The 24500-nt window shown below is 31.9% G+C and overlaps 1 protein-coding gene across 1 annotated transcript; it reads left to right on the top strand.

The window, feature by feature from the left end:
• The first annotated feature begins 11984 nt into the window (after positions 1–11984).
• On the top strand, positions 11985–24283 carry LOC139526651 (uncharacterized protein PF3D7_1120000-like). Its single transcript, XM_071321812.1, has 8 exons — positions 11985–11999; positions 12416–12549; positions 13177–13652; positions 13928–14010; positions 16482–16796; positions 16929–17225; positions 21375–21537; positions 22978–24283. The coding sequence occupies exons 1-8, from the start codon at positions 11985–11987 to the stop codon at positions 23064–23066; spliced, it is 1572 nt and encodes a 523-aa protein (XP_071177913.1). The 3' UTR covers positions 23067–24283.
• The last annotated feature ends 217 nt before the right edge of the window (positions 24284–24500 follow it).

Here is a 24500-nt window from a genome sequence, read left to right as displayed (position 1 = left end):
AAAAAAAAATCCTAATAGACAATAGTGAGACAGATATCAGTATTTTTATTGTTGTCAATATTATAGTGAAATTATATGCAATGCAACTGTCACATAAGTGAGAGGCTTGGCTAGGTAGAAAAGAAGGTTTAATCAACTATTTTCTAGACAAGGACAAACATGTTCCAAGTCAGGAATGTGACATTGTTTTCCATTAAATTGATGTGTTTGATTTTTACATTTGATAATTTTGCAGTTCCCTTCGGTATTTTTTTGTTATTTCTCTTCTAGTTATGAAATTGATCTTACAAATTGCCAAATCTATCAGGAATGCAGCAATTTGACATTTTGACATTTATATATCGATGCAAAAGTTTCGCATCATAATGAAATCAGGTGTTGCCTCTGAATGAAACTAATCGTAGATACCAGAATACGATCGGATGACTCTGTTGAATTTATATAAAAGATGATTGAACAGAGTCATCTTCCATTATATATTCCTCGTTGGAAATGCATGTCCTATGATGATTGTAACATACAAGTTTATCTAAAAAGTAAAATGCAAAAAAAAAAAACAGAAAGTCCCAAATGGCAGTTTCATAAGATCGACCACATCAAACGAATAGATAACAACTGTCATATTCCTGACTTCAATTGGTACAGGCATTTTCGGATGTAGAAAATGATTGATTAAATCTAGTTTTAAAGCTAGCTTAACTTGTTACTTGTACCATGTCCGGAATATGACAGTTGTTTACCATTCGTATGTTTTTAACATTTTATTGATTACTTTCCTTTATGAATTGCATTGGAGTTTAGTATTTTGGAGAGACAAAAATATAAAAATGATCATAGAACAATAACAAAATGACGGGATGTATAAGAACAGAGCAACGTCATTTGTTTCGAAACACAAAAAGGCATATATGGTCACATATATAGATAAATAAATTCAGTTAAATTAGAGATACCTACGTCTTAGGTCATAATAACTGAATATAAGCAAAAAGGTGTGGAGAAAAATTACTTTAACTAAAGCAAATAGGTTTTGTAGGATTACAACCGTTCTTTGACATATGGTTACAAATAAAAGTGATCCTCATTATATTAAGGACAATATACATAAGGTAAAGATCATAGATACTAAATAATAAATTTTAACACTATGTTACTGTCTGAAATCACACCAAAAAAAAATTCATATAGATATACGAATTAAGATGTGGTATGGGTTCCAATGAGACAACTATCCATCCAATTCACAATGTGAAAAGGTAAACCATTATAGGTCAAAGTACGGTCTTCGACGCGGATCTTTGGCTCACATCGAACAATTAACTTTCAAGGGCCTAATAAATTACAAGACGCGTAAAACCATTCAAACAGGAACACTAACAGTCAAATCTATATAAACAAGCATTAGCCTTTCAAAAAGGGCTAGTCGACTCTTAGCTGATGAAAATGGAAAGTGCTCTCGCTTTGTAGATTAATTCATTTACTAGAATAGTCACGTGCATCAATCAACAAATTTTACCACACACGTGAGGTCACACGTTATGAGGTAGTATATATCGTTTACGTTGTTGTTTACGAAACTCCAGAAGATTCGACTATGTATAGATAAACGTTACCTGTGTACCAATATCATGAATATGCATGATTAATGACCAGGCAAAATCTAATTGCTAAAATAGAGAGGACAAATGCGATACTCTACGGGATTGAAGGACATTTACTAGGTTTGGATTGTCCTAACCAATCAATAAACTTTGATTATTCACGTCTCGTAATATCTTCCAATCAGGTAGCAAGAAAAATTCACGCACTTACTGTCCATCGTTCAATTCTTAATATCGACTCCTAGGAGTCGATAATAACGAGAAACGAGAAATATTTACGAACCATATCAACAAAAGAAAACCACTAAACATATTTTTTTCTGACTTACGACAGGTGCACAAAAACGAGCGGATTTAAACGTGTTAATTCAAAGAATTCTTATTGAAAAGAAATGTCTGTTTTTGGAATGCATGAAACATTTAAATGAAATAAAAGAACGACAAAACGAGTTCATTGTGAGGTTTGTGTTGTTCAGTCTTTCGTTTTCCTAAATTCAATTATTTGTCTTTTTCATTTGTAGCCATGGCGTTGATTAGTTTTTACCTATGAGTATGAATGCACCTTTGGTACTTCTTGTCTCTCATTTGGCAGTCATAATTCTTCTTTTAAAATGAATACTTAGCATACAATCTAAACCAATGTTTTCATGAAACCAATGTTTTCATGAACTCATATGTATATTTTATTGAAGTTTTAAACATGCAATAAGTTTCAAATCTGAACGTGATATCATAGTTTACTTTTGACCTCTAGGTCTTAGATGTTATATCAAATGCGATAATCACTTACTAGACTTTTTTCTGAAATAAATTACTAATATTTAACTTAATCACAGTACGTATCATTACTTATATTATCAGGACAAGTTTTAGTTTGCATTAGATAATCTTATTTAACAAACACTGATAAAAACATGTATACCTATGTTTCTATACGTGAAATAAACTTGAATGTTTCATAAATATACAATTTACAAAAATAACAAATACATAACAACGATATTTATTTCTTGTTTTTAGGACTATAGTTCAAGTACTAATTTAATATTTCATGTCAATTGGTGCATATCTGTTTATTTGACCATACGGTAAATGCATCTTCAATATGTGAACTATTCAATGAGGGACGAAAGATACCTCAATTAGTCTATAAACATCTTTCTTGTGTAATGATTAGTAATAAGGTGTCGGCGATTATAGTATCAACAGAAAAGAAAATCAAGAGAAATTAAAAACCAATTGTTCAGAGAACAATTGAAGGTCTTTCCACCAAAAACAATGTGTTTTAATATGAAAGTTGTAAAATTAAGTTTAAAATGTCATTTCAATCGTTAAATGATAGCTTATTGTACGCTGATTCCAAAAATATATGGTTTCTATACATTTTTTTTAAAATAAGGGAGATGATGTGTTACTTCCGGTTTGAAAAATGTTACTTCCAATAATATTTAAATATTTACTTGACACTGATTCCACAAATATCTGGTTCTTTATACTTTTATATTAATAAAGTACCAATAATAGCTACTTCCGGTTTACACAAGGTCACTTCCGGTTGTTTTTCAAAGATTTTAGTTCTTTATCACTTTACAAGATAGAAATGCATATCACTTATATCAAATGCATAAGGGGAAATAAATCTTATATGGAGTGTTCATAATGCTTCGGTCAAAATAGGACAAATCATGCGAAGGATATAACAAGCAATTTTATAAAATAAATTTGTCGTAATCTTTTACGGTTGCGAAGGAGTCGTGGACACAAGGAAAACAGTGTTTGGGGAGATAACTCCTACAAAGAAAAGTATTCGGTTACGCAGGGTAAATTTCAAAAGCGCATAAACTGTTCGATATCATATACCAAATACCTAAGCGACATATTGCGAAACAAATATTTATCGCAAGAACAAAATTAGGCTGAAGAAAAAAAAATAATCAGAAGAAAAACAATAGGTCTTTCCACAGAAAAGTGGAAAGACCTAAATATTAGTTACCAAACAGTTAGTTCGTACAGTATCACTATATTCCTGATATTTTTGGTTTAAAGAATTCTTGTTTAAAGTTAATAAACACAAATCTTTGGAAAGACCAATTTTATAAATTATTGATCAACTTTCAGGCAACGATTGGAATTATGTCTGATCGGCAAACAACGCATACCCTGTTTGAAAAACCAACAAAAGCAATTCGTAAAGTCTATGAGAGAGTAGTTGGTAACACAAAAACGATCAACGCATATCAAAATTGAAAACATCTTGGACGATTTCTTTTTTAAAGAATCTTTTGTTTATTGTATTTCCTGTATGCGGATCAAATGGAATAATTAATATAACAGTACGTACACACCCTTTATACATACCGAATAGGTAAATTGAGGCGCTTAGTTTTTGGAAATAACCCAGATAAGGTGAAAAACATTATACTTTTATCAATTTGACTTTATCCTAATAATTAATTTGAATACCAGTTGCAAAATAATTTTGTGTATAAATTTACATAGTGATTACGGTTTTTATGGTAATATGTGAGCATGTATATTCCTATGTTTCGAGCGGGATACCAATGGATAACATAAATGATATGGTAAGCTATACTCTAGTTATTTTATTCGCCTATGGCGCAATTACTAAGAATTAACAAAATTGTGTTCCCACTTTTGAAGATGTAAAAATAATAGTAAACATACTGTCGCAATTAGTTTAACGTTGTTTTTTTTTAAAGAAGATTGTCCATTTCTTTTATAATATATTCTTCTAGTGATTACTCAGGTTTTAGTCTTCACATGAATTTAATGAATAGCAATATGTCTTCTCTTCTCATTTTTTTAATGGATATTTCATGAATTTAAAATTGCGTTTGTGTAGTGACGAAAGGTATTCAAAGAGAGAGTCTTTTTATGATCAAGTTTACGTGGCACTTTTTATATTATCCTGAAGCATTCATTGTAGTAAAAAGACGGGTTTTTTATTGTAAAAATCCAACTTCGACATATATAACTCATTACACGTACATACATAGTGTAAACAATTACATTTTGCCATGTGGTAAGTAAGAATAACTATTTGAAAACTAAACTTTCGAACTTATATTTGAATTTGGTAAAACTCGATTATTTCCTATGCATATACAATTGCTGGGTGATTGTTATTTTTATTACCAGTATCCGATATCTGTTAATTTTGCTAGACATTACTTGCTATATTATTAAATTCGACATGTCCATTAATAAAAGATGTTCATACAAAATACTCCTTGCTTATATTTCAGATAATGTCGTCTTGTCAATTAGTTGAAGACGTGTGATGATGACATTGTCACCGTTACCATGACACATCTGACTACTTTCTGTTATCTACTGCAGCTTCTCTTATACGTTTTAGTAAGTCTATTTTCCTGATATTATCACACATATTGATAAGTTTGATATCATCTGACTTAGTTACCAAAGTACAATCTTTAGATTTTGCGGTTTGTTTACGGACATTTAGTTTCAAATATTCCTTGGAGTTTAACATTTTTGTTATTTAACCTCTCCTTATGGCATACTAAACAGAAGTGTGTTTTTTTAATTCTGTGTATGAAATTTTGCTTAAAAAACAATGTTCGCTTCTTTTTTCCCCGTCTATTAAGTATATTTATATATCTTTTCTAGGATTTGATAATTGCTTGTTTATCTAGACGTTATAATTGTTCCATGAATATTCAGATGTAGATGCGTATACAGTTCAATGAGATCTAACAGTATACAATATTACATATTCATAAAGAAGGTTCCTTTATAGAACGTTCCGTTCCATTAGACTAAGTCCGTCCTGTAACAGGTTGAATATTTTGGTTGTTGTAGATTATCATGAAGTTTTGGTAACATGAACTTGAAACTTAGCAACAGTGAGGGGTACTTTTGAAATTACACGTCAAACTATGATTTCGATTTCAATTGCACGGTTCACTAAACCTGTACACAAGTATTCATGATTACAATTGATATACAAAAATACTCTCTCAAATTATTATAGCTCAAATGCGACCGAACATACTTATACAATATTCTTACAGTAAAGTAAAACGAAAATTTTATTTGACGAACTTTAGAAATTGAGAGAAAGGCGAGGCTCGTCGAGCAATTTACAATTGACCATGTAGGTTTTTGTATCGTTCAATTTTTTTTTAATGTATCGCCATTTGACTAAAACGCGGACTGCGATGAGGTCAAAACACTCAACTGCATCATTTGTGCATGTACACTCTCATTATAACCGTTCGAATACAGTAAAAGCAAGATACCTGGAGACTTATAAGTACAATATAGGTTTATTCTTAAGCTTAATACAAAAATTTATGATAAAAGAGATGATTTTTCGTTTCCTATTGTTAATTATCCATTTTTAGATGGTGACGTCCCCTTGTCACCATCTTACCTATAATACTAAAATTACGAGGTCCAATTTGTCAGCCGTCATCACGTAAAAACGACGAATCAAAGAATTCAGCTTTATATATAACTAATATAGTACAAAGGTTTAGATTAAAAATTACACCACTCCAGGCCCTTTTATTTTCCACGTAATTAATATTGCCAATAATTAAGAAGTTCGGTCGAGTCCGATACCGATACCAATAGTATATTCACCTGTTACCTATTACCTTATCTGTACGTTCCGCATCTAACAGGTGCACCACCAAACGGTGTATTTAGGATTATGCTATATACACGGATCATAATCACAGGGTTGACACTACTAAATTTAATCATTGTCAAATTGTTACCTATTGTAGTATTTTAATCAGTAACTAAAGACTTTCTAAGATAACAATATGAATACTAAAAATCTGGACTAAAAATAAGGTGTATATAGGAACCGTTTTCAATTTGTTAGCGGGCATGGCATAAAACAGTGAATCAAATAATTCAACTTTATTTATAACTAACATAGGACAATGCTGTTGATTAAAAATTACTCCATTCCAGGACCTTTTGTGATCCAAATAATTAATATTACCAATAATTGATAAGTTCCAGTTCGACGGGTTCAAACAGAAAGATTTGAAAGCAGAGAAAACTGTGTATCTTATTATCGGCATGACTTTATCAGATAAAAAATAATACTAAAATAAGGCTTGCGCATAGTTATATACTTAAATTTAGTCACGGACCCGCGATATCACGGGTGTGTTCTAGTGGTGTTTATATATCTCAACTTGTACGATTCTCTCGTGTATGTAACAGCGTATTAGATTTTAGCGAAAGAAATTTATGTATTACTGAAAAATTATTACACCCGGGTTTTCGATATCACAAACTGGTCAAAACATTTACTAAATTTTATCACCGGTATAAGGAAATAGTTCGTAAATATAACTCAACATGCAGACATCTTATACGTTCAGGTATTTTCACATTCAATTTTTCATGGAAATATTCTTTATAAAGCACAAAAATGTCAGTCTTCTCCTCAGAAACTAACAAAACCTTTAAATAGACTTATTAAAAAGGGATATAGTTACGATACTGTTGACAGGTCATTAAAGATTGCATATTTTGGCGTCAATATTGATTCACTTATAGGGTCTTTGCATCGCAACTAAACACATTTATTTCTAAAAAACAGTTGTTGGCATGACACGGGTTATGTTCTTCTCATATATTTTATGATAGTATGATACTAAACCCCTAACGGGAGGGAGTGTGCCCCATATTCATATGATGAAGACATAATCTTTCAATCAGTTTAATTGAGGTCTGGAGCTGGCATGTCATTTAACTGCTAGTAGTCTGTTGTTATTTATGTATTATTGTCATTTTATTTATTTTCTTTTGTTACATCTTTTGACATCGGACTCGGACTTCTCTTGAACTGAATTTTAATGTGCGTATTGTTATGCGTTTACTTTTCTACATTGGCTAGAGGTATAGGGGGAGGGTTGAGATATCATAAACATGTTTAACCCCGCCGCAATTTTGCGCCTGTCCCAAGTCAGGAGCCTCTGGCCTTTGTTAGTATTGTATGATTTTTAATTTTAGTTTCTTGTGTATAATTCGGAGTTTAGTATGACGTCCATTATCACTGTACTAGTATGCATATTTTTAGGGGCCAGCTGAAGGACACCTACGGGTGCGGGAATTCTCGCTACTTTGAAGACCCATTGATTTCCTTCGGCTGTTGTCTGCTCTATGGTCGGGTGGTTGTCGCTTTGACACATTCACCATTTCCTTTCGCAATTTTATTATTACATCGTGTTCCTTTCAATCTGTATTCGTATAGTGGAAAGATAAAAGTGCAAGATAAATTTATAATTGCTTAGGACTTTGCTACGTTATGATGATCTTCAATTGCGTAATTGATTTGGATGTGCAACTGTTCTGACTCGATCATCACTGATAAGTCATAAGTAGACGACACGCGGGTTGTGTGTGTATAAGCCTAGTGAATGATAAGATTTCTTATATTAATTTTTTTTGCAATGAAATACACAATTCATTTATGCCCAAACAAATATATTTCCATTTTCAGCAGCGAATATCATTTGTATTCCAATTTATGTTACACAACACTGTTTGCAATTGAAATATACAAAGTTTGTAACATTCAATTAAATAGTAATCATTTACATTTTAAATCTTGCATTTTCAGGTGAAGGACGTTTGTTCACAGGGTAACATTAAGAATGTTGTTGTTGAAGTTTTGAAATCAAATTGTACTGAAAATGGTGGAAATAAATGTATAGATAAATACCTTCAAATTTGCTATAATAATAAGTAAGTATTGTAAAATGGGCTACATGGTGTTTTTTTTTCATTTTGTCAATGTAATATACATTTGTGTAGGAGGGTAAAACCTGTCAGTCATTGGATCATTTAAATAAAACAATGAAAATGATCTGCTGCAACATGCTTTTGCTGTAGCTTTCTCGATCTGTGTGCTCATAATTTTAAATTGTATGAGAAACAAAATAGCTAACGCGAAACTTAGTCATTGAAATACTTCCTTTAGGAAATTCAGTTGCAATTCGGTGCTTAATGTGAACAAATGTCTTCAAAAACAAACTCTGTTATTAGGGTAGTTAGTTCGATTCATAATGATAAATACATCACGCATATACTTATCTGTATTATTTACTTACTCATTTAACATGGTGTTTACGTTCTTAACATTTGTTTTTAAAAAGATTCGACGACATAGGATGTAGCAGTAGAATGGCTTTAGCTTGTTTTGAACCGACTGACCATAACATTAAGAAAACTGATTTGAAAGCAATTGGCGGAAGCAAATTAAGATATGAGTTTGCTGAAGAGGTATCTTATTGTAATGTAAAAAGTTTAAAGTATAAAAAAATACAAGCAAAATTAAAAAAAAAAAAAAGATAAATCAATTCATTTGTTTATGATTTAATTTTGCAGTTAAATGTTTATCTCGCTAATTTTCTTTTTTAAGATAATATAGTTGAATCATTACAATAAAAAAAAAGAAAAAAAGAAAGAAAAATTACAGATTTATATCTTTGCCTGCATGAGGAAATGACTTGTAACATTATTAGATTATTCAAATATGTATCTATATGTATTTTTATCTTGTTGAACTTTGACCTTTAAATTGGCAATAATAAGGCCGTTGTCCAATACAAAGAACAAAGAGTTTGTACTGATATCTACACTATATACAACACATTCAACATGGACAGCAAATTAGTTCAGTCGACCTTTATAATCTAAGATAGTAAAACACATACCCAAATATCTTGCCGAAATCTAACACTTTAATTATTAATAAATACGCGAGCTCAATATCCAATGTCTATTTCCCAAATTTTCCATTTATAACTACACATAAAATATAAAAGTATGATGGTTATATCAAGTGATGCTTGAGTTGCTGGCGACGTGTTTTTTCTAGAAATCATCATTGACGTTTATCAGAACATTCTAACCATAAAAAAAAAGCATAAATAGAGCACATAAACCGTCGCAGATTATTTTCCTTGAAAAGAATGCAATCTTAGGTTTTAGTACATTTATTTTGTTCTAAAACTAACGATTTGACGAATTCATGGAATTCTTTTCAATTGCCGTGGCCTAAGCTAACCCCTGTTCTAAGTCAGAAATATGACAGTTGTTATCCATTCCTGAAATGTGTTTGAGCGTCTGATTTTGCCATTTGATTACGGTCTTTCCGTTTAAAATTTTCCTCGGAGTTCGGTATTTTAGATATTTTATTTTTACCTAACCTCAAAAAAAAAGAAAGAAAAATAAAACTAGTTGGTCATTGATTTATTGTCATACCTTGTCTACCTTATTATAAGCTCCTAGATATACATACATAAAAACATGAGAACTATTCTGATATTTTATGGACAGATGCATTTACAAATGTAAAAATTAATAAAATGTATATTCACAGATGTCACACATTAAAGATATTAAAGTCGGAGTCACATCAACACCAGAAACTAAACTTTATCCAATGGCAACTTCATGTGAAACCGCAAGAAGCAACACAACAAATGGTTTGAAAGTAAATACAAACAGCGCTGATGGAATTTACAAGTAAGGATATTTTATGGTTAAAAATCAATGATTCAAAACCGATTAGTAAATGAAATACAATATATGAAAATAAATCAAAAATCATGTTGGCATTAACCATTATCAGAACTAAAATTGATATATTTGTAAACCATGTGGAAAGCTCGGGACAACAGTTTGGTAATTGGGCCAGACAACAGCTGCTGACCAAAAATACAGACTAATCGATTTTTCAACTGTTATTATTACTTTAACCAATGAACTATTTTCAATTCCAAAAATATCTTTGTTTCTTGACATGGTCTGAAATTCATTAAAACATATTTGTGTTTTAAAAATGTAAAGCAGATTGAGAATCTTAACCGGCCATTACAGAAATAGATATTGCATAGCACTTTGACGAAATGATTCTTACACACCCAGGATATGTATCGTAACGTGTACTTATAACGATCATCTAAATTGTTTTATTTACAGATTTGAAATTTTAATTGAAGTAGAATGTACAACATCAACATGTAACGGTCAAAGCTGCGAGTTCTGTGGTAAGTTAAAGCTAAAAAAAAAAACAAGAATTGTGTTCATCACCATGGTAACAAATATTTTATAAATGACACTGTTGAGATATATACTAACGAATTTTTGATATTATCTAAAAATGACATATTATAACATCGATCTAAAGCAAGAGTTTCGGTATTTCCATGATTTATTGAATATCTTTGAATAGGCGAACATATTAGAAGACAATCATGATCATGAATAAATAGAGCTCTTGTGTATAGAGTCAACTATTCAGTTGAAAGATTAAAAGAAGTAGATGTCAAAAATTATAGTTTACTTTAAATACTCAAAACAATAAAACAGATAATATAAAATATTTTCAGCATACCGATAGTAAATTAGATCTTAGAGACAAAAGTTATTAACCATACGTTATATTTCGTAAATCTATTTAAAAACAATACTCGAAATTGAGATAGAATACTCTGTAATTAGAGCAAGAGAGAACGCATCGAAAAACAATAAATGGACAAAATTTGATAATTTGTTTTGATTACTGTTTGTTTTAACCTGAAATAAATATTTTAATAGGACTCTCAACCATTGAACCCACTGAAACGGTCTCCACGTCGATTAATACGACCACTGTACCCACTGAAACGGTCTCAACGTCTATTATGAGTAGCAGTTCACCAACAACATTATCTACATTATATTCGACGTCCTTCTTATTATCCACTGTAACAAACGAAAGAACTACAACTAGTTTTAATAAGTCTGTAAGTAACTACTAGTAGTCAGCACTTATGTGTTAACATGAATTATCATTGATGTGGTCCAAATTATAAATTAACTGTTTGCAAAACTTTAATTTTTTTAAATACTAAGGCTGTTCTTACTCATGAATAGATTACCTTAGATGTATTTGGCAAAACGTTTATGATTTATTGGTCCTCAAAGCCCCTCAACTTCGTACTTTAATTTTTTTTTAACTCTTATTTATTCAAGCGTCACTGATAAGTCTTTTGTAGACGAAACGCGCGCTTGGAACAAATTATTAATTTCAGTTCTAAAATCTGTGATGAGTTTATGTAAATAATTTAGGTTACTAGATAAAGCTGTTGTTTCTATTTTCTTAACTGATAGAGATCGAATTAATCATTAACTATTGTTAGAAAATTAAAAAATGTTTCATTATATTCGTCGAGCATTTTGATATTTTTTTTTAGACTGTGTTTCACATGGAGATCTACTTTTTTATCACTTGTAACAATACTACTTTTTCTTTCGGATTTTTTTTGTAGACTTAAGATTTGCCACAAGATTACACATTTAGTGTTGATCTTCATCATAACTTTCATGTTTATCCGTCTTGTATGGTTACACAACTTCAATATCATGTGTTTTTTATATTTGGTTGTTTCTACCTCAACTGGTACTTTTGTTATCGATGAAATTTGAACATCGTTTATTAACTTTTGCCTGAGTTGTTTGCCAATTTTTAGTTTTTTCATGCTCAATCAGCGCCTGAACTTCTTTCTATATTCAAATACATTGTCCTCGGTCATAAGAGAAGCTATTTTGACGGTTGATACATGTTTGCGCGTTTGATGTAGTATAATTGGTATATTTAACACACAAAACACTAAAAGGTGTCCTTAGTTAACTTGTTAAAAATAAATAAGGAACATATTATGTATATGTATAATGGCATCAAAATAGATAAAGAACTAAACATGTTTTAGATACTTTGTATTATAAAGAACAATTATTTCTCATCTGGTTTTCAGACAAGCAACTTTAGACATTCTGACAATCCAGCAAGTGATGGCAACCAGACCATAACTGTAATCGTGATATCAGTAGTTAGTGTTTTTATGATTGTGATTGTGCTGATATTGATATTCATATGTTATAGAAAACAGTAAGTAGCTAACAAACATCTTAGTACAACACTGATAACAAAGTACAAAATATAAATATATGATGTCAATTAAATGTACTTGTGTATTTATATTGTCGTAACAGATTGAAAATTATACTTTATAAAATGTATCCGTCCGAAGTGTATTTGTTGTATTCTCCTCATCAGGAACGCACAAATCCAGATATTTGAGACGCCAATGATGTACAAGTACCGAAACAAGCATAGAACTGTATGACCAAAATTAATTTACGGTTATTATCCTTAGTTTGAAAAGAAAAATATACATAATACTGTGAACACCAAAACAAATGGGACTACAGAAAATATAAATCCCTAGTAGGTGCATTTGTATTTGGAAATCTCCAACCTTTCTTCAAATTGATATATGTAGTACATATAAAAATATTGTAAAGACTGTGGCAATTTAGTAGCTACCGTTTTAGTATGATGTATTCATCATTTATTTTCAATATTAAGCAATATAAACGTTAACCAAAACAAAATTAATAAAGTGACAAACTTTCAAATTATCAAATAAGGATAATAATAAATTTAACTCGCATAATTAATTCAATGGGAAATGTTAAATAACAAAAGGAAATTTTCCTTTCTTCATCTGTTAAGCAATCGAAAGACAAAAACTACACCAGCGGAAGATGATAAGAACTACATTGAGAATGAGTATACAGAAGGAGAAGACAGACATTTTAGTACGGACTATGCCAATTGTCTACAACACAATAAAGTAAATCTTCATATAGAAAATGAAGCATGTGATGCCAGTAAGAAAAATGAAATTGAAAATGACCAAAATGACGGCTATACACCAGATGATGAAAATAGTGATGCAGAACTGTCTAACGAAAATGAAGAACAGAATACAAGAAAGTCAGATGAAGTATCAATCAGTTCTTCTGTAGACAACCAGAAGAATGATAATCAAGAAATAGATTCAAATTCTAAGTCAAACAGTCATAATGCAGACATTCAGTCATGCAAATCAATTGAAGACGAAGACATCGGTACAAGTAATGAAGTTAAAAAGAATGGAGCTATGATAAACTCACATGATGTATCAGGAAATGATGTCCCTTCTTCTGGTAAGATAAAAAACAATGAAATAAATAGTCACCATGTTATTATATTTAACAAATTGATTATCTGTTTCTGGCAACTCTTACCTTATGAGCAAAAATATTCATAAGACAACAATTACAAAAAAATCGTGATTTTTTTTCCATCTGTAGTATACAGCATTAAATTTCAAATATGAGAACAATGCGAAATAGACAACTAGAAAAACTAAAAAAAATATTTGATTAATTTCAGTGTATCCTCTAATTTATTTGTATCCTCTAACATATTTCTGTTACAGACAATGGTGACATTACTCTTAAAGCACAATTTAATGGTGAAGAAATCTCAAGTCATCAAGAAATCTCAAAAAATGACATAGAGGTAATCAGAATATGTAAAGAAAATATCTATCAATTATTACTATTAATTAAAACTGATACATAGCGTACGAACCAATCTGTCTTGAGAAAGCAAATTATTGTTCATGGTTTATCTAAGCAATTTAGCAATTGACCCGTCCCTGTTTTCAAATCATGTGACACGCCACACTTCCGGTTAATTACGGGAACCACATCCACATATTAGACAAGAGGCTGTCACAACGACAGCAAACCGGATTTATTAACATTTATTTGTGTCCTGGCAATATCACAAGAACCATTACTGATGAATGGTGAAAGTGAAAATCGTCAATATCAAATTTGACCTCCATTTTGTCATCAGTATCAACATATTAAAATTTGAAAAGCTTAGATTGAATGGTTCATGAGTAAATGCAACAACCTGAATGGAAACGCCATTTTACGATCTTTCAAGAACCATAACTCCTGAACGGTAAAATTCAAAATCGTCATTATTGAACTTGACCTCTATTTTGTCATCAGTAACAACATATTAAAATTTCAAAAGCTTTGGTTGAATGGTTCATGAGAAAATGCACGGACACGACGGGAAAAACCATTTTTCAATCTTTCAAGAACCATAACTCCTGAACGGTAAAAGTCAAAATCGTCATTATTGAACTTGACCTCCATTTTGTCATCAGTAACAGCATATTAAAATTTCGGAAGCTTTGGTAGAACAGTTCATGCATAAATGCACGGACACGACTGGAAACTCCATTTTTCAATCTTTCAAGAACCATAACTCCTGAACGGTAAAAGTCAAATTCGTCATTATTGAACTTGACCTCCATTCTTTCATTAGTAACAACATATTAAAATTTGGGAAGCTTTGGTAGAACAGTTCATGCGTAAATGCACGGACAACTCCATTTTTCAATCTTTCAAGAACCATAACTCCTGAACGGTAAAAGTCAAAATCGCCATTATTGAACTTGACCTTCATTTAGTTGTCAGTAACAACATATTAAAATTTTAAAAGCTTTGGTTGAACAGTTCATGAGTTAATGCACGGACAACATTTGATTGCCGCCCGCCCGCCCGCCCGCCCGCCGTACATCCCCAAATCAATAACCGACATTTTTGTCACAAAAATCCGGTTAAAAAGCTCATCCACATAATAGAAAAGCACCTTCGTATAATAGAAAACCCCCATCGTATAATAGAAAACCACCATCGTATAATAGAAAACCACCATCGTATAATAGAAAACCACCATCGTGTAATAGAAAACCTCCTTCGTATAATAGAAAACCACCAACGTATAATAGAAAACCACCTTCGTATAATAAAAAACCACCTTCGTATAATAGAAAAGCACCTTCGTATAATAAAAACCCACCTTATTATAATAAAAAAGACACATAAGACAGCTATGGCGTTCCATACTAATCCATGTCAACACAGAAGTGCTGACTAAGTACTGCATGGGCTGGTGACCACAGAGTCTAAATGAAGGTTATTAATGCAACTATAGATAACATAACACTTTCAACAATGAGCAAACCAAACCATAATTATTACTATTTTAAATTTAAATTAATGCTGTCTCACTTTATTTTGAAACAATGACAACAAATATACTTATAAGAATTCACTTGCCAACACTTGATTACAAAGTTATTAAACACAAAACCAATTAAAATTGGGCGCGAACATGTAGGGTGTGAAAGTGAAAGGGGGCGAACATGAGTGGGTGCGAACGTGAATGGGCGCGAACGGACCCGGATTCACTATAACCGGCCCTGACTTGACAAAATATGACACAGTTCAAATAAAAAAAAAACATAGATGAGAAGCAGCAACGAACGGCAACTACTTAATGCCAGGCTACTGATTTTGGACATCTACAAAATCAAATGTTTGTGAGAGATCAATCGACCCCTCAACCTCGTTTAGGGAGCTACCATTTGATTTTTATGGGAGGGGGGGGGGGGCTAGGATGAAAAATTTTGTCCTGCATTTATTTTTTAGCTGTAATCTCTGTCCTGCCTTTTTATTTTTCACTCTGTTTGGTCCTGCCTTTTTTTCAGTTTATCCTGACTTTTTTTTACCTAAATTGTCGTCCTGACTTTTTTTTTTGTATGTGTCTCATCCTGCCTTTTTTTTACTCAAAACTCCTGTCCTGCCTATTTTTTTCAAATTTCATCCTAGCCTATGTGACTTAGTAGAAAACCATTGGTATACGACTGACCTTTACCTTTTTTATAAACAGCTAGATTGTCTTCACTATTAAGGGACGCAACACCACTACTACTAGTAACTAGAATAAGCTACGCCAACTATAACCCTACATGAAATATACAGGGTCTACTTTTTAACTGATACTGTTCCTAGAAATGTGTAAAAAGTAAGATTACCAATAATCCACGCTGATGCTGGATTTATTTTCTAATTAAACCGTGGTGTTAATCGAATTATATGCTTTTCAATTCCATATTTGTTTTCTAGAATATCAACCAAGCCATAGTGGAAACCTTCATGCATGGTAAAATGAGTGAAATGAGAAGAGACTTAACTGAGCATACAAACAATAATATAAACCAAGTACGAGAAGAGGTTATGACCTTTCAACATGATATTACAGAAAAAATGGCCCAACAAAGCAATGAATTTAAAGAAGAAATCAATAAAACTACAGAAGACTCGGAGAAGGCAGAGAGAAAACGACAGAGAAAGATGCAGAAACTGAGAAATCAAATTCAAGAGTGCAATGAACGCTTAAGAATGTTTGAAGATAGGAGCGATGAATACATCCCAAATCAGGTATTTGAATAACATTTAACCATTTGTAATAACTTGTTAACTGTTATCACTTCATATAAGTATGCATGAAATATGTGCCACTGGACATGCAAATACATACAGATGTATAATAAGAATTACTTTACTTTCTAGAAACTGCTGGAGGAAGAAGTAGAAGCGAGCGGTGGCAAACACGATGTCGCTTCTAGTGAAATTATTGAGAATAACAAAGAAATACAGTCACTCCGTGATGAAATGAATAGATTAAGTGAAAATCTAACACAACAGATATCACAGCAGAGAGGGGTCATCAGTGGACCCGACACTACATTGGTTACAAGGACCCAACCTATCACAGAGAGTTCACCTCATTCCAATGATTTATTATGTTCTAAAACCGCCAACGATGATGCATTGAACAGTCGACATAGCGGTCCATTAGCCCCGGATGTAAGAAATCGTTATATAAAATTATAATTCACACCAAGAAAATATCTAAGAAGATTGTTACATTTTGTTATAACAAAATCGTTGTTTAGATACGTAACATGATTTCACAAAAATCAAAAGTATGTATTGATCACTTCTGCAATTATACGTCGAATATTATTTCGATTCTTTAAACATACCTGGCTTTAAAATTCTTTATAGCAATCAAGAAAGAAAATTCTTACTCACATATATAGATATAAGTATATGTGATATGAGTGCCCATGGGACACCTCTCCATCTAAGTCACAATTTGTAAAAGTAAACTATACATGTCTTAGTACGGTGGTCTTCAACACAGAGTATAAACTCATATTTCTATCTATTTGAATAGTTAATCAACATTAAATATTTTTAACCCAAAAGAACATAAATCAATAGAAGTTATATAGATAAAGAAAGATGTGGCAAATGAGACAACTCTCAATCCAAGTAACAATTTATAAAAGTAAACAATTGTAGGTCAAGGTACGGCCTTCGAAACGGAGCCTTGGTTCACACCGAACAGCAAGCTATAAAGAGTCCCAAAATTACAAGTGTTAAACTATTCAAACGGAAAACCCAACAGTCTTCTATGTACAAAAACGAGAAAAGAGAATATATATGTATATGCACACAAGTAAACCAGACTTATAAACTATGCCTAATTCACGGCCGACACTCGGCTAACCGAGAGATTGGTCGGTTAATCTATATTGAGTATGTGGCTATATCGGCGGTGGGTCTGTTAATCGGGTTGGCTAAAGTCTGTTAATCAGGTGTTATCGAGGAAATCATTAGAAATTCTGCATGTTTCATTGTATAACTTTTTAAATATATGTTTATCATAAAAATTATTCATGTCTAACAGAACAATTCAATGTACTGAATCCAGTGGTGTAATTATTATTTTTCTAGCTTCGATGTACGATCTATAAAATGAAAAGGCGTGTTACTCATCAATAAATTTATACACATTTTACACACACAAAATGTACACAAAAAGACACGTTGGTTGAATTTACTTGCATGCGATATTTTGAACATCGAACAAAGACAGCCATTATGTTTGTCAACCAAATTGATATCATTGTGTGAAAAATCTACTCATTAATCTGTATTTTGGTGACATAAGTCAATCTTTATTTAAAACCTGGTCTGTTAATGGGTCGGATGTATAAAACCCGGTCTGTTAATTGGTCTGTTAAGAGTTATGAATGGCAATAAAAGTATAATTTTATTGCTGTATGGGGTGTTATCGGATCAAATGGGTTAGGCTCAAGAAGAGTGGCTAAAATATACGGAAACAACACATGAGCAATGAAACATGATATACGGAAACACTGACATGAACAATGAATTTAGGCCATGAATATTGAAAACTGATATAAAAAAGTGTAATATTAAAGTATTATTATACATCATGTTAAAATGCCATATTTTGATTGCCTAATACGAAAGTGTTAATTTACTCTATCACATGGCTGAGCGGGTGACATTTTTTTGGAATGTCACCCTCTCGGCTAGACCAATCAAAAATCGGCAGTTTAAACGACAATGAATTGAATCTACATCAAGTTATTTTATAGACAATGATTAAAGTTCTAATTTACTATACAACGAAGCGTGGAACGACTCAAACTTATTTCTTTTACAATTGTTGGAAAAACGTATTTCACTTGTTAATATTTTTACTTTAAAACCTATAAATCATTGTGTGTTATGCTTATTGTTGATATTAAACGCATTCGTTCACCATCGATGGGTTTCAACTGGTGATGTACATTTCATGTTCATTGTGATGTATATTTCTCAGCCAGATATGAGGCCTTTTGAAAGGGGTATTTACCCAAAATTTAAATAAAATAAATAACAATAACAAAATAACAACAATTGAAAATAATTTTTTTCTTGATAGCAGAGCTTTTTTCCCGTTTCGGGCCTAATCCTTGTATCGTTCATATGTCAAGTCAATGCACTACTATTGTCTATTTACTTCACTTCTGATGATTTTTCAAATACCCGTTACGCTGTCAAGTACGTGACTACATAGAAAATACTTTATAATAAAACTCATCTGTTAAAGAAAATGATGATAGGGCATTCATTATAATAAATCAAATATCACATAGCTGAGAGGGTGATAGAGCAGATAGGTATCCCCCGAAAAAACATTGTCAACCTTGGCTTCGCCGCGGTTGACAATGTTTTCTCGGGACCCAATCTGCTCTATCACCCTCTCAGCTATGTGTTATTTATATCTTATCACATATTTGTTACGGATACGGATAAATTTTTAAGATTTACCTGTTATGTTTTATTAAATTGTTATAATTGAACTTTTTCCCCTCTTTTCTGCAACACTTAAATATGTGATAAATACATGTAGCTTAAAGATTATAACATGTTTTTCCATATTTGCCCTGGTATCATCCCTCGACCCATATCGGCCCTCGGCTAAAGCCTCGAGGCCGATATGGGAGTCTCGGGATGATACCAGGGCTAATATAGAAAAGGGCATGTTATAATCTATACATATTGATTTCATCCAAGAATGGTCGCATATATCATGTGGATTCTGTTTAGGTTGTCATGAATGACACTAATTTGTATCTAAATTGGTATTAACCAGTATATAAATCAGAGATAAACGTCGTAATGTAATTAAACATCACTAAGTAAAATATATTGGGATGATAGAATATATAAAGAATAAAGAAATGACAATGAGTAAGATAAAATAAAATGTAGTAACAGACAATTTAAAGAATATAGAAATAAACAACACCCCCAATCCGGACCCTCATTGTATACACGAGAATCTGGATGGAAACACAGAATATATAGAATAATAGATTAGGACAGTAGGAAGTGATGCATTAATAAAAAAAGATAGAAAAAAATAATAACTGTTTGAGAATAAAGACATGAAACACCCCTGGGTGTTGAAACAGTAACGGATTGCTATGTACTCATATTGGTAATAAATGCTTAAAGTTTACATGCGGACAACTGCAGTTCTCCTCTGCACTTATGTAGAAAGGAACTAAACGGAATAAAATGAATTAAAACTGATTTGAAAACAACAGATGATTCAGTAATAGAAGAAAAGAACCAATCGGATGATGTTGACGATTTAGAGTTTAACGTCCAGTGACAAATATCATGTGCATATGAGAACGACAACACGTTATATGTACCCTGTGTTGTATTAGAAAGACACTTTCGGACGGATTTGAGAACGTGCTACTTTGAACAGACACAAAACTTAAGGCTGAAGAAAACGTTAATAATAGATTCATGCATATTCCAGCAGGCAATCCATATCCATATATTGAAGTAACACACCTCTTAATAAAATGCAAAGGAAGTCAAAATAAAAATATTCTTACTAGAAGGATACTGTTGCAGCGTATTGTCATTTTTTTTTACTCAAGAGCATCTCATTCTTAACTTTTTCAAAGGGACAATATAAAGGTAGCACAACTATTGTCGTGGCTAAATAACTCTTAACTGACACAATTTCAATTGTCCAACCCATTAACAGACTTTATTCCCATAATGTTCACGAAAACGTGGTATTACTCACGTTATATTACAATTATGAAATATTTACTAATTTCAATTTATATTTTAGAACCAAAGTACGATTTTGTGTCCTTTAAATGATATCTAAAATTGTTTTTTTCGCCTTTCATTACAAAAATTGCTATGCGTATAAGCATAAATACTACATACTTGCGCTACGCCTTTTAGTTTTACTGAAAACTGCGCAGACTATGAAATGTTTTTACAGTTGGAAACTGTTCTATGATATATATCATTTTGTCGGACACTTTTCTTTTTTTGATTTGATTCTTATAATGTACCTAAAATCTGTATATTAAATAGATTTTAATATTAAAATTGTGCGTTTTACTCTTAACAGACGTATAACCAACCCGATTAACAGACCAACCGCCGATATAGCCGCATACTCAATATAGATTAACCGACCTATCTCTCGGTTAGCCGAGTGTCGGCCGTGTAATTATAAACATGGACTGATAGGTGAAATTAAAATATCAATACAAGTAAACATAATTTCTAATTCAAAACCTTTAACATAGATATTTTTACGTTATGTATTAGCAATATTCTGAACTGAAAAAGAAACGAAAGAAAAAGAAAAAGAGGCGAACACCCAGTATACGCTTTCCCGGGGACGGTAACGGTACAGTTCATATACAACATGAAGATAATACTATTGCTGTTGAGCAGATTGGTCCTATGGAGGTTCAACAAACCAATAGAGGTAGAGTAGGTTTATAAAATATCTGTCAATCAACTGACAAATACTTATGTTATTTGGTTAATGTAAAAAAAAAGATGAGGTATGATTGCCAATGAGACAACTCTCCACAAGAGAACAAATGACACAGAAATTAACAACTATTGATTACCGTATGGCCATCAACAAAGAGCAAAGCCCTTACCGCATCATGGCATGGTCAGCTATAAGGCCCCGACAAGACAGCGAAAACACATCTAACGAGAAAAACGAACGGTTTAATATAAGTACAAATGTACCACATTAACCAAATCAGATGTGACGCCATATAATATATTTGGAGTAAAGTATGCTTTATCGCAGCTTGTAAGAATATATTGAAGTGTTTTTGGGTGATTTCCTGTTAAAATGTTACGGAATGCGACTTTTAAGTTGGTAAATGATATCGATATTATAAATCTAAACACAAAATGCTTGTGAGAAAAGAAATATGCATACAGCATGTATTTAGTGTTAAAAAAAAACACCACTGGGAAAACTGTTCACGATTCTTTTGTTCTGCTGGAATAAACTGTCTGTCAATGCGTGGTGGTTTCGTTGTATTAATTCGGACAATAAGTTAAATTTTCAACGTTTCGCGCGAATTTTCTCGAAAAATGTCCAGCTACATGCGTGCATTCAATTCATCAAAACTTGAACATGTATGTTAGTATCGTACATGTACCTTACATGGAAATGTTCGTACAAAATCTTATAAAAATATATAAAGTATGGTAGGATTGCCAATAAGAGAACTATCCACAAGAGAACAAAGGACGAGAATGTTGAGAACTATGACCAAATCACATACCATATATCAGGTATACAAGGTCCCGCCGTGACAAAATTTAAAACATTCCTAAAACGAGAAAACTTGCGAATTATGTTAAAAAGATTAACAAACGTACATCTTTCTTTGCAAATATATATCTTGTGTATGCCCCACCTACGATAGTAGAGGGGCATAAATTGTTCTGGTCTGTGCGTCCCTTCGTTTGTCGTCCGTGTGTCCATGTTCAGGTTAAAGTTTTTTGGTCAAGGTAGTTTTTGATGATGTTGAAGTCCAATCAACTTTAAACTTAGTACACATGTTCCCTTTGATTTGATCTTTCTAGTTTTAATGCCAAATTAGAGTTTTTACCCCAATTTCACGGTCTATCTAACATAGTAAATGATAGTGCGAGTGGGTCATCCGTGTACTATCGACACATTCTTGTTTTTTTTATATAATACTCACAGTAGGAACAAGCACACAGATTTCTTTTTAGATACATGTTTTGAAAAATTAACAGTGTACTAATAAAGTCATAAACTTTTCACATAATATAGATATATCGAACATACATATGTGTTTTGTGTCAAGATAGATCGTTATTCGTAATAAAAGATTTAAATCAAGGTCATTTTTTCTTTCTATTTTATCAGGTATCCGATTAACAGGAGGCAATGTAGAGATCGATATTAAATCACCCAGAAAGAAGAAAAGTTCACCTCAAAAGGACCAGTCCAATTAATATATCAGCCAGGCAAGGGCATAGTCAGACAATAAACAAAACTATACAATATCAATGTTTTAACACTTAAAAGAAAAGTTAAAGAATTTGTGTATGTTTAACTATCAATGTACTGACAGACATTATGTACACAAATGATGAGTTTCTCTTTCATAACGATTGGCACATTTGCGCAAACAGCTCACTTCAGTTTTAGAATAAGATGCTGTCGAGATTTATTGCCTTATATCGTCGCTATTGTACTGTGATCAGCATAAAACATGTAAAATATACTATTTCTAAAAGACGAGAAATTCCGTATAACACTGTTTATCCGTGTATTTATTATTTGACAGGGTTTTTGCGTTCATGTATTATTTATTTGTAAATAAAGTATGTCAATGTTATATAAGGAATTTTGATATTCCAGAAAGGTATGATTTTATCGTACCAGAAAAAGCTACTTCTAAAATAATGTACACTGATAAAATACAACATATATAACATACCTATAGCATTTACTGTTAATTTGTTCTCGTCTTGAATATACATGAAATATTTGCCACTGGATGTTGAGCAACCAACAATCAGACAATCAAGCAATATCTGTGATCTTTTGGGACTAGAAGTTGAGCATGAAATTGTACGGTTGGTTACTACTTCAATTGTGTACCTAAATGTTTTTACTTTTACTAGGAATATTTTAAGCATAACACAAATATTGGAGGGATGCATACGGTATCTTCAACTTTCATAAAATGTTTCACTGAATCAAATAATCTGTCCATACGTATCTATATTTATCAAAATATTTGTCATATGTCTACTAAAAAAACATAAACTTATTTTTTGCTATAAGTTATGTTTGCTTATTTGTAGAAATTATTATGTGGCATTCAAGGACATGGGTCGTCTGATCTTTCCGAAAATTCTACAGGAGACAGACTTTGACCTGCACATCAACATCAGTTCAAACTGTTTCAGCTCTGCTCTTACTGTTTCAATTTTTGATAAGCCTTTAATCAAAGTGTATTAAAAATTGATATACATGTATCAAAGGCCTTTACTGCAAAATATGTTGTCAGATTTGAAAATTTTGCAAGTGACCATCGACCTGCGGGGAATTTTACCCTTGCCAGATATCCCCTTACTGTTTTTATTTTTAATATCGGAATATTTCTTTCATTGTCTTTAATCAAATGCATAATAACTATATTTTGCAGTCATGTAGATAATAAAATTATAATAGATGTGGAATGATTGCTAATATATAAGAGGATTACCTATCCAGAAAACCAGACTAACAGACAATATAAAAAAGAAGATGTGGTATGATTGCCAATGAGACAACTCTCCACAAGAGACCAAAATGACACAGACATTAACAACTATAGGTCACCGTACAGCCTTCAACAATGAGCAAAGCCCATACCGCATAGTCAGCTATAAAAGGCC

The sequence above is a fragment of the Mytilus edulis genome, chromosome 6, assembly GCF_963676685.1.
Source record: "Mytilus edulis chromosome 6, xbMytEdul2.2, whole genome shotgun sequence".
Taxonomy (NCBI): Eukaryota; Metazoa; Mollusca; class Bivalvia; order Mytilida; family Mytilidae; genus Mytilus; species Mytilus edulis.
The sequence above is the reverse complement of the archived record's forward strand: the minus strand, read 5'-3'. Positions and strand labels throughout refer to the sequence as shown.

What these genes read in the sequence shown, in the direction of transcription:
- LOC139526651 (XM_071321812.1), top strand. An exon ending in AAATGATGTCCCTTCTTCTG is followed by an intron (nt 13,653 to 13,927) that starts GTAAGATAAAAA and finishes TTTCTGTTACAG; the next exon opens with ACAATGGTGACATTACTCTT. An exon ending in GCGGTCCATTAGCCCCGGAT is followed by an intron (nt 17,226 to 21,374) that starts GTAAGAAATCGT and finishes GTTATGTATTAG; the next exon opens with CAATATTCTGAACTGAAAAA.